The 18,127-nt window shown below is 37.2% G+C and overlaps 2 protein-coding genes and 1 pseudogene across 2 annotated transcripts in view; 1 reads left to right on the top strand and 2 right to left on the bottom strand.

The window, feature by feature from the left end:
- The window catches only part of LOC101984273, a 398,439-nt pseudogene that overhangs the window by 130,094 nt on the left and 250,218 nt on the right, over positions 1-18,127 (bottom strand).
- The window catches only part of LOC101989836 (zinc finger protein 431-like), a 257,504-nt gene that overhangs the window by 35,306 nt on the left and 204,071 nt on the right, over positions 1-18,127 (top strand). The window lies entirely within an intron of this gene.
- On the bottom strand, positions 9,390-10,358 carry LOC101989548 (olfactory receptor 7E24-like). Its single transcript, XM_026777889.1, has one exon. It carries the CDS (start codon positions 10,296-10,298, stop codon positions 9,390-9,392), a length of 909 nt encoding a protein of 302 aa, XP_026633690.1. The 5' UTR covers positions 10,299-10,358.

The raw sequence follows: 18,127 nt of genomic DNA, 5'->3' as shown, positions 1-18,127 counted from the left end.
CATACAATGAAATGTCTCACTGTACTCAGCTCCTTTACAGTCAAAAAATTAAAAGAAACAATAATATATATAAGCCAGACTCTCTGTGTACATTGCATCTTTATGTGGCTTGTTTTCACTTTATTACTTTTTCTACAAGTTTAAAATTTGTTTTACTATCTTACTCCTTTAATCTATGGCTATCTGTACTCTGTCTCTTTAAAGTCTTTGTTTTATTTTTTAAGCCATTTAAACTTCTTTGTATAACTCTCTATACTCTTTTTCTTCTTTTTTTCAAGCCTATGTACATTTATTGAACACTGTGACCCATTTAGAGGTCTTTTTTTTTTAATCTAAATCTGTCTTATTGTGTATCTGTAATTATTTTGTGTCCAGGAGTGCTTCTTAAAATGCTAAGCAGCAACTAAGGCTGCTTTGTCTTTTGGCTCTGCCCAATCCAACATGGCAGCCAGTGAACCAGCTCATAGTCCTGTTTTCAGACACACAGTTTATATTGCCATTAAGCAAGCTGCAGTACTCTGTTCACAAAGCCCATTTAAATGCTCCATAGGCAAATGGCCAGCTGAAAAAAATATGGCTAAACTTTTGGGGGGTTTTGTGTATAGAGTTCCCTTCAAAGCTTTGTTGGGTTTAATGTAGATATAGTTGACCAGGTTGGAGCACCAATTTGTAGTAGCAAGGCTGCTTGGTCATTCCAGCCACTTGGCAGCTCAGACCCAAAATAACCACACAGAAACTGTATTAATTAAATTATTGCTTGGCCTATTAACTCTAGCTTCTTATTGGCTAGCTCTTACATATTAATTTACCCATTTCCATTAATCTGTGCATTGTCACATGAATGTGGCTTACCAGGTAAAGTTCTATCCTGCATCTGTCTCCAATGGAGCTACATGGCTTTTCTCTTTGACTCAGTCTCGTTTCTTCTCCCAACATTCAGTTTAGTTTTCCCTGTCTATCTCTATTCTTTTGCCCTATCATTAGCCAAGACAGTTTCTTTATTTATCAATGTTATTCACAGCATACAGAGGGGAATGCCACATCAGCCTTCTACTACTGTGTATACATTTTTGGGACAAGATACTGGCTTCTCTATGGTGTGATTAAATTTTTATAAACATAATTATATTGCCAATATTTCAGATTTTGAAGAGTGTATACAAAAGACTATTCGTTTTTGTTTCATTTTCCCATTGCAATTAAAAAAATTCAAAAGAAAGCAAACTATCTTTTTTCAATATATATACCAATCCAAGTTCTTACTCCCTCCCCTCCTCTCATTCCCTTTACATACCCTCCCACCCTACTCACATCCAATCCTCAGAGAGGGTAAGGCACATTGCTTTGGGGAAGGTCCAAGGCCCTCCCTACTATATATAGTCTGAGCAAGTTATACAACCAAAGAGAATAAGTTCCCAAAAAGCCAGTACATGCAGTAAGGATAAATCCTAGTGTCACTGCCAGTGACCCCTCAGTCTGTCCCAGCCATGCAATTGGCAACCACATTCAGAGGAGCTATTTTGGTCCTATGCTTGTTTGTTCCCAGTCTAGTTGGAGTTGATGAGTTCCCATTAGTTCAGGTAGACTGTTTCAGTGGGTGTACCCATCATGGTCTTGACCTCTTTTCTCATATTCTCATTCCTCCCACTCTTCAACTGGACTTTGGGAGCTCAGGCCGTGCTCCAATGTGGGTCTCTGCCTCTATTTCCATCAGTTGCTGGATGAAGGTTCTATGGTGATATTTAAGACATTCATTAGTCTAATGACAGGGAAAGTTAAGATCAGGTCCCCCCTCCTCTCTTGCTTAGGGTCTTAGCTGGGGACATCCTGTGGAATCCTGAAAATTTCTCCAGATCCAGCTTTCTGCTAACCTTATAATGGCTCCCTCAATCAAGATATCTCTTTCCTTTCTTTCATCTCTGTCTTTCCTCCTCAACTATCCAAGTCTCTCAAGTTCTTCTCACCCATCACTTTTCTTGCCTCCTTTTCCCCTTCTACCCTCCCTTTTCTCCCTACCCCATGATCCCAATTTTGTCAGGCAATCTTGCTGTTTCCACTTTCCAGGTGGATCTATATTTTTTTCCTTAAGGTCCATCTTTACTTAGCTTTTCCAGGATCATTACCTATAGGCTCAATATCCTTTGTTTATAGCTAGTATCCACTTATTAAGTAAGTACATAGCATATTCATTTTTTGGGTCTGGGTTACCTCACTCAGGATAGTGTTTTCTAATTTTATCCATTTATATGCAAAATTCAAGATGTCATTGTTTTTTGCTGTTGAGTAGTTATCTAATATGTAAATGTGTCACATTTTCTTTATCCATCCTTCAGTTGAGGGACATTTAGGTTGTTTCCAGGTTCTGACTATTACAAATAATGCTGCTATGAACATAGTTGAACAAGTGTCCTTGTAGTATGATTGAGCATCTTTTGGATATATGCCCAAGACTGGTTTTGCTGGGTCCTGAGGGAGGTTGATTCCCAATTTTCTGAGAAACCACCATACTTACTTCCAAAGTGACGGTACAAGCTTGCATTCCCACCAGCAATGGATGAGTGTTCCCCTTACTCCACATCCTCTCCAGCATAAGCTATCATCAGTATTTTTGACATTAACCATTCTGACAGGGGTAAGATGGTATCTTAAAGTTGTCTTGATTTGTATTTCCCTGATGACTAAGGATGTTGAACATTTCCTTAAGTATTGTCTGGCCATTTGAGATTCTTCTGTTTAAAACTCTCTGTTTATTTCTGTACCCCATTTTTAATTAGATTATTTAGAATTTTAGTGTCTATTTTCTTGAGTTCTTTATGTATTTTTGAGATCAGTCCTCTGTCTGATGCAAGTTGGTGAAGATCTTTTCCTATTCAGTAGGCTGCCTTTTTGTCTTATTGACTATATCCTTTGCTTCATAGAAGCTTCTCAGTTTCAGGAGTTCGCATTTATTTATTGTTGCTTTCAGTGTCTCTGCTACTGGGATTAAATTTAGGAAGTGATCTCCTGTGCTCATGCATTGAAGACTACTTCCCACTTTCTCTTCTGTCAGGTTCAGTGTGGTCGGATTTATATTGAGGTCTTTAATCCATTTGGACTTGAATTTTGTGCATAGGGATAGATATGGATCTATTTTCATTCTTCTGTGTGTTGACATGCAGTTATGCCAGCACCATTTGTTGAAGATACTTTTTTCCCATTGTATAATTTTAGCTTCTTTGTCAAATATCAAGTGTTCATAGGTTTGTGGATTAATATCCGGGTCTTTGATTCTATTCCATTGATCTTCCTCTCAGTTTTATTCCAGTGCCAAGCTGTTTTCATTACTGTAGCCCTGTAATAGAATTTGAAGTCAGGAATGACAATGCCTTCGGAAGTTCCTTTATTGTATAGTATTGTTTTGACTATCCTATGTTTTTTGTTTTTCTATCTGAAGTTGATTATTGTTCTTTCAAGGTGTGTGAAGAATTGTGTTGGGATTTTGATGGGGATTGCATTGAATCTATAGATGCTTTTGCTAGGATTTACATTTTTATTGTCTTTATCCTACCTATCCAAGAGCATGCGAGATCTTTTCATTATCTGGTATCTTCTTCAATTTCTTTCTTTAAAGACTTAAAGTTTTTGTCAAATAGATCTTTCACTTCTTTGATTAGTGTTACCCTAAGATATTTTATGTTATTTGTGGCTATTGTGAAATGTGATGTGGTATGGGAGAATGGTCTGTATTCTGTCAATTATATTTTAAATAAATGCTAATTGTTCAGTAGCCAGGCAGGAAGTATAGGTGGGACAACCAGACAGGAAGTAGAGGTGGATCAATGAGAACAGGGGAATTCTGGGAAAAGGAAAGCCCATTCTTTTGCAGGTGTGGCTCGGCCACAGAAGAAACAAGATATGACTGCCTTGCTGAAAAAGGTACTGAGCCATGTGGCTAATAATGGGCTAATATAAATTGTAAGCATTAATAAGAAACCTGAGATACTAGGTCAATCAATCAGTTTATAACTAATGTAGACCTCTTGTGATGTTTCCTGGGGCTAAATGGATGGGGGACCTGATGGAACAGAAAACTCTTTCTTTGGGACTTAACAACTGCAGGAACTGGGCAGGATAAAGACCGGATGGGACAGAAACCCCAACAACAGTGATGTTTCTCTGATTTTCCTCTCAGCTTCTTTTTCATTTGTATATAGGAAGGCCATTGATTTTTTTGAGTTGTTCTTGTATCCTGACACATCACTGAAGGGATTTTTCAGGTGTAGGAATTGTCTGGCAGAGTTTTTTGGGTCACTTATGTATACTATCATATCATCTGCAAATAACAAAAGTTTGACTTCTTAGTTTCTAATTTGAATCCCCTTGGTCTCCTTTTGTTGTCCTATTGCTATTGACAAATTTTAAGAACAGTGTTGAAGAGATATGGAGAGTGTGGACAGTCTTGCCTTGTTCCTGATTTTAGTAGAATCACTTTGAGTTTCTCTCCATTTAATTTGATGTTGGCTGTCAGCTTGTTGTATATTGCTTTTATTATATTTAGGTATGTTCCTTGTATCTCTGATTTCTCCAAGATATTCATAAAGGGGTATTGGATTTTGTTAAATGCTTTTTTCAGCATCTAATGAAATTATCAAATGCTTTTTTTTCTTTCAGTTTATTCATATGATGGACTACATTGAAAGATTTTTGTGTGTTGAACCATCCCTGTATCTTTGGAATAAAGCCAACTTGATCATGGTGTATTTTTTTATGGTTCTTGGATTTGGTTTGCCAGTATTCATTGAGTATTTTTGCATCATGTTCATGAGTGAGATTGGTTTCTTGCCAATCCTAAAATGGCTCCCTTAATGTAGATATCTTCTTCCCTGCCCCTGCCCTTCCTCCATCTCAGCCCTCCCACTCCCCCAAGCTCTGCCCAATCCTTCCCTTCTCCTTTCTCTCGCCCCCTCTTCCCTTCTTCTAAACCCACCCTCACCCCATTTTTTTTAATGTGGGCACTTAATGCCATAAACTTTTCCTTAGCATTGCTTTCATAGTGTCCCATAGGTTTGGATACATTGTACCTTCATTTTTGTTGAATTTTAGAAATTCTTTAATTTCTTTCTTTACTTCTTCCTTGACCCTGGGGTGGTTTGGTAGTTCATTGTTCAATTTCCATGAGTTTGTAAGTTTTCTGAGAGTAGTAATGTTAAATTCTAACTTTAATCCATGGTGATATGATAAGACATAGGGAGTTATATCAAGTTTTTTGTATCTGTGTAGGTTTGGTTTGTTACCAAGTATGTGATCAATTTTAGATAAGGTTTCATCTTTTGTGTAATGTTCTATATATGTCTGTCAAGTCCATTTGATTCATGACCTCTGTTAATTCTCTTACTTCTCTGTTAAGTTTCTGTCTGGTTGACCTGTCCATTGGCAAGAGTGAAATGTTGAAATATGCTACTATTAGTATGTGTGATTTGATGTGCAATTTAAGTTTTAGTCATTTTTTTTTACATATGTGGGTGCTCTTGTGTTGGGGCATAGATGTTCAGGATTGAGACTACATCTTGATGGATTGTTATTGTTATGAGTATAAGTGTCCTTCTCCATCTCTTCTAATTGATTTTAGTTTGAAATCTATTTTGTTAGATATTAGGATAGCTACACTCACTTGTTTCTTGGGTTCATTTCTTGGAAAACCTTCTCTCCACCCTTTACTCTGAGGTAGTGTTTGTCTTTGAGGTGGAGGTGTGTTTTCTGCAAACAGCAAAAGGCTGGATCCTGTTTTCATATCCATCCTCTTAGCTTGGGTCTTTTTATAGGTGAATTGAGTCCATTGATATTGAGAGATATTAATGACGAGTGGTTGTTAATTCCTGTTATTTTTTGGTAGTAGTGTTTATGTGTTTCCCTTCTTTGAGTTTTGCTAGTGGGGTGTTATTTGTTGCCTGAGTTTTTGTTGGTGCAGTTAGTTTCCTTGTGTTGGGGTTTTCATTCTACTACTTTCTGTAGACCTGGGTTTGTGGATATGTGTTGTTTAAATCTGTTTTTGTCTTGGAATATCTTGTTTTCTCCATCAATGGTGATTGAAAGCTTTGCTGGGTATAGTTGTTTGGGCTTGCATCCATGGTCTCTTATCTTCTGCAGCACATCTATCCAAGACTTTTGGCTTTCATGGTTTCCATTGAGAAGTCAGATATAATTCTGATAGGTCTACCTTTATATGTTACTTGCCCTCTTTCCTTTGCAGTTCTTAGTATTCTTCTTTTATTCTGTATGTTTTGTGTTTTGATTACTATATGGTGAGGGGATTTTTTTTTTGATACAATTTATTTGGTGTTCTGAACCTTCTTGTATCTTCATAGGGATATCCTTCTTTACATTGGGAAGAGTTTCCCTTTATGATTTTCTTGAAAATATTTTCTGTGCCTTTGAGTTGGAGTTCTTCTTCTACTCTTATAATTTTTATATTTCATCTCTCATGGTATCCCAGATTTTCTGGATGTCTTGTGTTAAAAAATTTCTTAGATTTAATGCTTCCTTTGACCAATGAGTTTATTTCCTTTATAGTGTTTTCAGAACCTGAGATCCCTTTTTTCTATCTCTTGTATTCAGTTGGTTATACTTGTCTTTGTAGTTCCTGTATTCATTTAAACACTGCCTGGCCTATTAGTTCTAGCCTCTTATTGGCTAACTCTCATATCTTGATTAACCCATTTCTATTAATCTGTGTTTATCATGATGTCATGGCTTACCAGGAAGATTCTAACCTACATCCATCTCGGGCCAGAGAATCATGGCATCTGCCTGACTCTGCTTTCTTTCTCCTAGCATTCTGTTCAGTCTACTCTGCCTATCTAAATTCTACCCTATCAAAAAGCCAAGACAGTTTCTTTATATAACCAATTAAAGTAACACATAGACAGAAGACCCTCCTACATCAAAATATTGGTAAAAATATGCATATCTATACATACAAAGTAAGCAATTTGCTGACATTAATTGTGTTCACATTTTTCTGCATATCGTAGAGTGTGGAACAGAAGATTCATACATAGTCTCATATGGTTGATGCATTTGTACCTAGCTGGTAGGGCTGAGTAGAGTGTTTGTGAACTTTGAATGCATGTCATCTGATAGGTTTATGTAGACTGGCATGTTTGAGCTTATAAGCAAACTTTTCTCTCCTACCTGTCAGCTCCCAAATAATCACATCAAGACTTCTTTTTTTAAAAAATTTATTTATTTATTAAAGATCTCATCTCTTCCCCGCCACCGCCTCCCATTTCCCTCCCCCTCCCCCAATCAAGTCCCCCTCCCTCCTCAACCCGAAGAGCAATCAGGATTCCCTGCCCTGTGGGAAGTCCAAGGAACCTTATTAATTATGAAAATTTGTTCAATAGCTTAGGCTTGTTTCTAATTATCTCTTAAAACTAAAATTAAGTCATCTCTATTAACTTATTCTCTGCCCCATGTCCCATGGCTCCATCACTTTTACTTTGTACTGCACATGCTGCTCTCCTGTTTCTTCCATGTCTGGCTCCTGACTCCACAATCTTCATCCCAGCATTCTCTTTGAACAAAACATTCTGCCTAGCTACTGGCTGCTCAGATTTTTATTAAACCAATTTGAGTGACACATCTTCACAGTGTACAAAACAATTATTTTACAGATATTATTCTCTGAGGGTTGCATGTCAGTTTCACTTCTGATCATGCTTTCTGTTTCCTAATATTCCAATGTAAAAATATGATAGTCCTTGGACCCCACACTGAACAACTCTATACTGCATTACTGTATTTGATTTAATGTGTTCTCTTAAAGCATAGGATAAATAATCCTACATTCCTTAAGAAGTCTATGGTATTTACTTGGTGATAATAATGAGGTAGGAACTAATAGTAAAAATGTGCACTAGGAGGTGTGTTGTGGCTGTTGTAAATGTATTGTAAAAGGGTGGAATTAATTTGAATGAGGGATGTATGAAACTTTGAGAAATGGGATGAAGGAGACTGCACATAATTTAGAAAGACAAGAATGGAAGTTTTTGTTGATGTTTTAGTGTCAGATTTTATTTCTTTTTTCTTTTTTCCTTCGATTATTTAAAAAAATAATCCAAATTTTATTCTCTCCCCTCCTCCTGTACCCTCCATATAACCTCCCATCCCACACCTTCTAATTCTAAAAGAGGGTAAGGCACTCTGCTTTGTGGAAAGTCCAAGACCCTCCCTACTACATCTAGGCTGAGCAAGGTATACATCCAAAAAGAATAGGATCCCAAAAAGAATGGAATATTTTGATGAAATATTTGAATAAGAAAAAATAGGAATGAATATAGAAAGACTGCACTTCATATGACATTCTATCAGGAATTGGACTGTAGGCCATTTGTGTTCAATTTTGAAAGAGTATAGATCCATGCTGATTAGTATGCTGTATGAAACTATAAGGTAACTAAGGGCAATTACAATAGTTTATATTATTTGGTGAGCCTGTTGAACTATTCTACAAATAACTCATATGAAAATTTAGGACTGTAGCAGAAAACCAGATGTCAAAATTCAGAGGTCAAATAATCACGGGGAGACCAGTTCTTGTGGCTATGCCTAAAGAACAACTCCTTCTCCTAAGGGTCAATAAGCATCAAGGTAGAGAGTATAGACAATTTTAATAATTTATTTTTATTTTATGTACATTGGTGTAGGTCTGTGTGAGTGTGTTAGACCTTGGAGTTACAGACAGTTGTAAGCTGTCATGTGGGTGCTGGGAATTGAATCCGTGTCCACTGGGAGAACAGCCAGTGTTGCTAACAACTGAGCCATCTCTCCATCCCCAAAGAGTATAAAAATTTTTAAATGCAGTAAATAATTAAAATATCTACAAGGAGATGAAATAACATATAATTTTAGATCCCCCCAAAAGCAGAAAAACTAATTTGGAAATTAGTTTGATCAATTGTACTTCCAAATGAACAACAAATACTAGTAAATATGATGGGATTGTTGGGAAAACTCAAATGTTGAAATATTTCTGAGAAACTATAAAAATGTAATTCCTTAACATCATTAGGAAGAATGATGTTATTCATGAGATATTGGCAGGCATTTAGAACATTTAGAAGTTTCAGGAAATCAAATTATTCTACTGAAGTTAGATTTCAACAAGTCAGCTACGTAACATTACAAGAAGCTAAATATATTTCAAAGAGAATTAACTAACCTATGGAAGATTAAAATGAGTGAGGAACATATGTGTTTTAAGTTTTAAAGTTACTATAAGTTTATTTTTTAAAACACATTCAATTTGTAACATTTATTAGTATTCAAACTATGTGAAAAAACCAAGGGTGGATATAAATAAAGTTTTAGATATTAGACTTTTGAGTATATCCTAACTTATTTTTCCCAATTTAGGAACAATGTCTGAGATTAAGCTTTCCTTTTATAGAGACTCTCTTCAGAGCACTAACAAAATCCCTGTTCCTCAGGCTATAGATGAAAGGATTCAGCATAGGTGTGACAACAGTGTACATAAGTGTGGCCGTGATGCCATTGCTGGGAGAGTGTGACACAGCTGAACTAAGATACTCCCAGATGCCCGTTCCATAAAACAGACAGACAACAGACAGATGAGAACCACAGGTAGAGAAGACCTTATACTGTCCACCCGATGAGGTGATTTTCATAATGGAGGAAAATATTTTGTAGTAGGTCAAAAATATTCCTGAGACAGGGAGAAAACCAAATATAGCACCAACAAAATAGGTCACTAAATTTTTGGTAAAAGTATCAGAAAAGGAAATATTAAGAACTTGAGAAGGGTGACAAAAGAAATTAGAAATTTCTATGCTGTTAAAGTAGGTAGATTGCAAGATAATCAAATTATGCACCTGGGAGGCAACAAAGCTAATAAAGTAAGATGCCAAAACTAAGAAAACACAGAAGTGAGGTTTCATAATGACTGGATAATGCAGGGGGTGACAGATGGCCACATAGCGGTCATAGGCCATGGCAGTCAGAAGCATATCATCCATGACTAGAAAGAGTATGAAAAGAGACATCTGTATCATGCAGCCTACGCAAGTGATGACTTCGCTGTGTGTTTGAATGTTCACAATCAGTTTTGGGATTGTGGTAGAAATAAAACAGATGTCAACAAAGGACAGGTTGGCAAGGAAAAAGTACATAGGTGTATGGAGATGAGCGTCATTAGTAACAGCCAGGATGATGAGTAGGTTCCCAAGCACTGTGACCAGGTACGTGGATAGGAAGAGTCCAAAGAGGATGGGCTGTAGGTCTGGATCTTCTGACAGCGTCATGAGATGGAATTCTGAATCACATGTTATGTTTTGATGCTTTATAATCCTTGGTTGCCTTTTAAAATAGTTGATAAGTAAACACAAATCAGGCTTTTAAGAATATATAGTTTCAGTTCGATTGTCTATAAGGCAGTGGTTCACACTATGTTCAGAATATACAATATTTCGGAGCTGCAATAATATAACCTCTGAACCTATGGTTATGTTTTAATTTGTAGCCAATTACCTCATTTAGGTAGCAGAGTTGTATTATTAAGAAATTCTTTGAAATTTTTGCTACTGTCCATGTCACATTTCTAAATGAATTTCTAAAGAAGACATAGGTTGTTAGTAAAGTTGTCTGCTATTGAACATTACAGGATTACAGAATGTTACTAGTAGTAATCAACATTTGTTTTTTACATTGAAGAAAGTCATGGTATCTATCAATATCCTCTCAACCGTGAGCTGCAACAACATAACACACCTGATACCTTAACTATTGGGATTTGGTAACAAAACAGAAACTGCCATTTTAATAATAATAGTCCCACTAGGTTCCAACAGAGGACATATTTTCTTAAAATTAGAGGCCTAGTTTAAATTAAGTGTTTCAGTACTGCTTCAGAAATCTCATGATGAGAATATGTCTAACCTGTCTATCTGTTTCACCAGTGGAAACAGTAAGAATAAAAGTCACTTTGCTTGCATGTGTGGTAAATAAGGGAAATCTGGAATTAAATAAATAATGGTCATTGCAAGAGATTGGAAAAATAAAGAATTCCATCGCTATAGAAATCCCAACTTTATAGAGACCACAGTTTAAATGAGCTACAACCTGAAAAGAAACCGAACTCTCTGAACATAGCAGACAATGAGGACTACTGAGAACTCAAGAACAATGGCAATGGGTTTTTGATCCTACTGCACGTACTGGCTTTGTGGGAGCCTAGGCAGTTTGGATGCTCAACTTACTAGACCTGGATGGAGGTGGGCGGTCCTTGGACTTCCCACAGGTCAGGGAACCCTGATTGCTCTTTGAGCTGATGAGGGAGAGGGACTTGATAGGGGGAAGGGGGAAGGAAATGGGAGGCGGTGGCGGGGAAGAGACAGAAATCTTTAATAAATAAAAAAAGAAAGAAAGAAAAAGAAACGAAGCTTCTAAATGGCCTGAGCATCACACAATTTTCTGTAACTGGACCATTCATGATTTTCTGTACTAAGCACTACCAACTATAAAAAGAACCTTCTTTGATGGTTTTGGAAACTGAACTGATTCATTACTATATATGTATTCATATTAATCCAGCAAGTGTTTAGGCTGTTGATTCTCTAATGGATTACCCTGCACTTACACTCACACTGCAACAATAAGTAGACTGGGAACATTTTTAAAATGCATGAAGTGGGTAGAGGAATGAGATGGGTGTGTGAGAGGAAAGTGAATAGCAGGGGAAAAGAATGGAACTCATCAAAACACATTGTATGCATGCACTAAGCTTTCAACCAAAAAATGGAAAGTATAGATTAATATTGTGTTTCCATTTTCTTGCATTGTTACCTTAATGTCAATGTCTCCTTTTTCTTTTTCTACTAGTCAAAATTCTAATTTTTCAGTAACTGATGAGTGTGGATGTAATTAGATAAATAATGGATCCTAGATGGCCAGGATATAAGCATAATTATGGGCTATTCTAATTCCATAAAATATTTCTGAAAAAAATAAAAATGAAGATAGGAGAAGAGGACTATTCTGAAACCACAGAGATTACACACCTGTTATGATTCATGAAAGGACAGTTTCAATGGTTGACACAACTTATTTTTCTATTATGTCTCTCTATCTCTTACAATCATATGAAAGGTCCTTACTTAAGGCACAAAAATAGTTATTGGATCTAAAAGTACACAAAACTCCATTGCCATGCCTATTTCTAAAGAATGTTGCATGAAATATTTAAGGAGATTTTGCAAGATCTTAACAACCCACCAGAATGTATCAAGTATATTCTTTCTGTAAGTCTGATTAGTATCTTAAGTGTTAATATAGTGTCCAGAACTAATAGCTTATCTTTTTTGAGATTTTTTATTTTTGACATTTTGTACCATAAAAAAGATGTGGAGAGCTTCATAGAGGTCCTAAAGTGGTGTAACAAATTGTGAACAACTGTAAGCTTATTATTTCTGTAATCTCTGAGTAGCTTTCCTGCCATGTTGGTGGTGGTGTAAGTCTTTGCCTTCCTTGCAGATCTGAGAAAATATCCAAGCAAATCGAGTAGAAATCAAGGAATCTTTTTCCATAGTAAGAATTCTGTAATTAGTTTAGTCTTAAAGGGACCTGAAAATATTCCCCTGGTATAAGATCCTGTTTTCAAAAAGAGACAAGCTAGTGTGAACATTTTTTATTTATTTTTATTTTAAAAAAGTACTCTGGAGAGGAGAGTGCCAATATAAAACAGTCTCAGTTATGAGGACTGTAATTACATTATTTCTTAACACACCTGGCATAGTTAAAATATTATAATCCTTTATGTCCGATAAGTCCATTGTAATGTGTTTACTATTCATATACTGGAAAATTATACCCAGGAATGAAGAACAGGTATATAGTTTATCACTTGTCTTAAGGTCCAAAAGAAAATGATGTTAAGGTGATTCTATTCTGCTTACAGGACCACTTATGCTGCTTTACAAATGGTTCAGAAAAATCTTATTTTCTTTGTTTTTTTTGCTTTGGGCATTTATTTTATTGCTGTGGGTAACATTTAGGTAAAGTAGAATATTGTAGGCTAAATAGAATTCCCGAGTAAATTTTCTTTTACCTCACCACAACTAAGAACAATAATATATAAGTGCTCATAACTGGAGTTTCATGATGACAAATCAATAATTCTTGCAGTCGGGAGGCAGAGGTAGGTGAATCTCTGTGAGTTCGAGGCCAGCCTGGTCTACAAGAGCTAGTTCCAGGACAACCTCTAAAGCTACAGAGAAACCCTGTCTCAAAAAAAAAAAAAACCAAATCAATAATTCTTATATTTCTACCAAAATAAATATCTCCCTCCAAACTTACTGAGTCAGAATTCTTCCTTGCTGGAACATCACAATTATGTGCAGATAAGAAGCATTCTCTCTTTTCTGTGTGCAATGAGTGGTCAATCTCTGTCCTAGATATGAATATGACTACAAAGCGGCACTTCTCAATGCAGAAGGCTGTGGCTGAAGAGACTTGGATATTCATAACCAATTCAGCTACTGAGCAGAATGACTAGCAAAGCTGGTTATTGTCTTTCTGTTGCCCTTAAAATCTCACCTACAGAGCTCATTACTCAAATTGGTCAGTGTTCTTCCAGTCTCTAGGGAGTGGCTATAATTAATGGAGGAAGAAGAAAGAAGAAAATATTTTTCTGTACAAAGGCTTTGAATTATTCCTCAATTTGGGTGGTAATGACTCATTTTATATATCATATCATTACATAACACATTATGTATACTATATCGTTATATATATCATTATATGTATATATCCACATATATAAACATGTGCTTGAAAGTCTCACTTAATATATTTCAGTAGGATAAACCTATTTTTATAATTTTGGTTGTGAGCCCAGCCTTTAACGGCTGAGCCATCCCTCCAGGCTGATAAACCTATTTTAAACACTTAGCACTTTCACTACATCAGAGACTCACTTTAATGACATAAATCACATTTTAACTTCTTTGAAGCAATCAATGTCACACAACTCCAGAAACAGTCTATTTGTTTTCCAAATGGAAAATATATACTCTAAGTTTAGAATCTACATTCTATCTACTATCCATGATATGTCATAAGCATGATGATTTTGGAAAGAATGGTGAAAGAGTAAATGTTGAACAACTCCTCATGGAGTTGCTTCCACACAAAACTGAACTTTTGAAGTCACTGTGTTTCGCTAAGAGAAAAATGCTCTGGTCAGTGAAAGCCAGAACATTTCATAGATAATAGGTCCTATGCATATGATCCTTTAAAAGTGTTAGGCACACATTAGGTAGCTTATAAAACATGTTTCTAGAAACAAAAATCAAGATCAACATAGGAAGTCTGCTTAAAAAAAACATACACCAACTGTTGAATTATAACATTGTTTTTGATGACAAAATATATAGGAGAATCAAATCATTCAGAAGTAACTAGTACTCAAAATCAACAAGTTTTATGAAAGTCTGTATAAAATGATACTTGGAATAAAATATTACCAAATATTCATATACTCAATGAGTTTTCAGGGCAATAGTATTTGATATTCATGAAGCACTTTGTGAATATCAGAAACTATTTTAAAATAGGATTTCTTAACTCTAATATTAAAAAGAACCTGCAAAAGTACCACATCATCTGAGTAAATAATTTTCCATCTGGTTCTAGTGTTTCTGCATATTTGTGGATTCCTTAATAAGTCAAATTTATAGTCAATAACTTTGCTCCAAAGATGTTTCTTTTCATTCTATAATATCTATGTAAATTATATAGTACCTTCCCCAAAGTTATATAACCTGAAAGTCTACGTGTGTACTCTATTCCCAACATTGAAAGTTCACTATAGTAAAACATGAGAAAAACAGTGAACCTGAGTTTTCTGCATCCAAATGAAGTAATTACAATTAATGTATAAAAAGCATTAGTTGAACATCAATTAAAAATTAAAAATATGGTTAGTACACATTTTTGAATGTGGCTAATATATAAATTTATATGTGTGAATACTTTCAATTTTTGAGAATAAAACATAACTTCATCATTTACCCCATTTCCCTTTTTTCTTCCAAGCCTCCTCATGTATTCTGATGTCAGTGGCCATGTCAGAAGACCACCATGTGGCAATTGACTTTAGGGGATCAGTTCACCAGGAAGCAGAGCTCTGATGTATGAATCTCAGATAGGCAAGGCCCTAAGAGCCTTGGCCCCAAAATGGCTCTTGATGACAAGGTCCATAGGTATGGGTTCATTCTACCTTGACTAAAGTTCAGAGAGTTGAAACTTCCTTCTGTTCCTTCAAGATGATTGTCAACAGGTGTGACTAGTATCAGACCTTGTATTCAGTTATTAGAAAGTAGATATGTTTCTACCATGAACAAAAGTCGACAGATCCAATTAAGTTCCTACTTCCTTAGGGAGACAACTGTTGAGTCCACCCAGGGAGTGGTATGCCTACAGAATATTTTGGTCTAGGATGTGAACATTACTTGTCTTGTTCTGGCAACAGAACATTTAACTAAGAATGTAGCCCATAATCCTTCAACTGGTCTGTTCATTCCATGTATCATGTGAATGCTGTTTATTTTTAATCTTACTCCTACTATTTGGGGTCAGGGTATTTAAGCAAGTGGAAATTAAATGCAGGTGATTTCAACATTCACTGGATGTCCCTCCCAATAGTGTTCTATATTTTTGTCTCTTATTTCTGCTATAGCTATATGTTCCTTTTGCCTAATAATTATAATCCTCATGATCCTATGCTAAAATGAATGAACCTGCCACAGCTTGGAGCCTGGCAGAAGTCAGCCCCCGAAGGGTGACTTACAACAGCTGCTGCTGTATGGTAGAATGTTTACCGCTGTCATTTTTCTCTGGTATCCGAAGTGGTGTGACAAGGCATGGGAAGATCGGCTGTGGGAGCACATTCTGCTCCTTCAGGCAATAGCCTTTAAGATACCAGCCCACTTGGGTGTGGTCTCTTATACTGTTTATGCCGATGCAAAGCATGCATCTGGTCTCATTTCTGGCTGCGGGATTCAGTTGCTATTCCCCATTGCAGCAGAGGATTGTGATATGTGAGTCTAGACGGGCTTTCCAGGGTGCCTTCTGTTATCTTGTTATTCCTGTGCTTCTGCGGCTGCTACAATTAGGGCCCACCACAGTTCACACAGTCTGTGATTTCTATTAAATAACTGTTTTTTAATTTGAGCATATCTTTGAACATTTCACTCTAAAGTCAGATTCAGACCAGCCACATGACTCCAAGTATGCCACTAGGCCCCGCTGGGTTTGTTTTGTAGTTGGGCCATAACATCTACTGGCAGGAAATGGTTATTGCATCTACTCCAGCTCAAAATCAATCATAGGTAAGATTTATAACTTGAAATACAAGTTATAATTTTATAATTTAAAAGGGCAATATGGCTTTTGGACGCAAGGTCCCTGGAGCCCAGCAAGAGGCCCTGCTCCTGTACTGAGGAGAGCCATCCCGAGTGCACTTCTTTTCATCTGCAGGGTTCTTGGATCCCCCAGCGCAGCCTGCTTCAGAGCCTAGGGCCTGGGGAGATAGTGGTGAGTGCTCCTGCCGCTGGGGCTTCTTTGTTCCACACCACCCTGTTCCCCCAAGCCTGCCCTTTTGTCTGCGAGGTCCTTGAAGCCCAACAAGAGGCCCTGTTCCTGTACTGAAGAGAGCCATTTAGAATGGTGAGTGAGTGGTCGCAGGGCTGGACAGTTCCGGGGAACAGAGTCTAGTCCCCCTCCAATTCCCTAAACTTTTCTGGCCATCCAGTGGGGCATCTTCCCGGCTACTGGCATTATTTATTTACCCCATCCTATCTTGCCCCCAAGCACTCCTTTTCATCTGCAGGGTCTTTGGATTCCCCAACTCAGCATGCTTTGGGGCTGAGGGTCTGGGGGGCCAGTGGTGAGTGTTCCTGCCTCTGGGGCTTCTTTGTTCCATACCACCCTGCCTCCCAAGTCTGCCCTTTTGTCTGCGAGGTCTTGGGATCCCAGCAAGAGGCTCTGCTCCTGTACTGAGGAGAGCCAACCAGAGTGGTGAGTGGTCGTCCAGCCAGAGAGTCCCGAGAAATGGAGTCCATGGTCCCTCCAATTCCCTAAACTTTCTGGCCATCCAGCTGGGCATCTTCCGGCTACTGACTTTCTTTACCCCATCCAATCTTGCCTCCAAGCACTCCTTTTCATCTACAGGTCCTTAGATCCACTAGCACAGAGTGCTATAGGGCGGAGGGGATCTGAGAGCCAGCTCCAGTGCTGAGGGGACCTAAGAGAGGGCAGACCAAGAAAAACCCCCAAGTACACAGTCAGCCACAGCAAAGATTGAACCAAGATGCCAAGACTCTCCTGGCGACATTTGAAGGAAGATATGGGCAGGCACCAATGCAAGAATTACTCCAACATCCTGAAAAGCAACATGGTAACACCAGAATCCAATGAACATACAACATGAGAACATGAAAACCCTAACGCAGAAGAAGTAGAAGAAATCGACTTTAAATGTCGATTATGACATTTTTGATAATTATGAAAATTATGGAGACCCTTAAACAAGAAGTGAAAAACTCCCTTAAAGAAATGGAAAAGAAGACAAACAAAACGTTAGAAGAAATGAATAAATTCCTCAAAGATACCCAAGAAAACCAAGAAAAAGCAATCAAACAGGTAAAGGAAACAGTTCAAGAGTTGAAGACCAAAATGGAGGTAATAAAGAAAACACAAACTGAAGAATGGTTGGATATGGAAAATCTGGGTAAAGGAATAGGAAATACAGAGACAAGTATAACCAACAGAATACAAGAGATAGAAGAATCTCAGGCACTGAAGATACTATAGAGGAAATAAACTCATTGATCAAAGAAAACAGCAAATCCAACAAATTCTTTTTTTTAATTTTTTATTATTTTTTTATTGAAAAAAATTTCTGCCTCCTCCCTGCCTCCCACTCCTCTCCCCCTCCCCCCACTCCTCTCCCCATCCCCCCACTCCTCTCCCCCTCCATTTCCAGTCTAAAATGTCCCTCTCCATCTTTTCTGATTGATTTAAGTTTGAAGTCAACTTTGTTAGAAATTAGTATGGCCACACCTGCTTGTTTCTT

This window comes from Microtus ochrogaster, unplaced genomic scaffold (assembly GCF_000317375.1).
Source record: "Microtus ochrogaster isolate Prairie Vole_2 unplaced genomic scaffold, MicOch1.0 UNK89, whole genome shotgun sequence".
NCBI classification, from domain to species: domain Eukaryota; kingdom Metazoa; phylum Chordata; class Mammalia; order Rodentia; family Cricetidae; genus Microtus; species Microtus ochrogaster.
This window is presented reverse-complemented; position numbering and strand designations above follow the sequence as displayed.

Bases quoted from the DNA above. Each gene is read 5' to 3' on its own strand.
- LOC101989548 (XM_026777889.1), bottom strand. From the start codon at position 10,298: ATGACGCTGTCAGAAGATCCAGACCTACAGCCCATCCTCTTTGGACTC.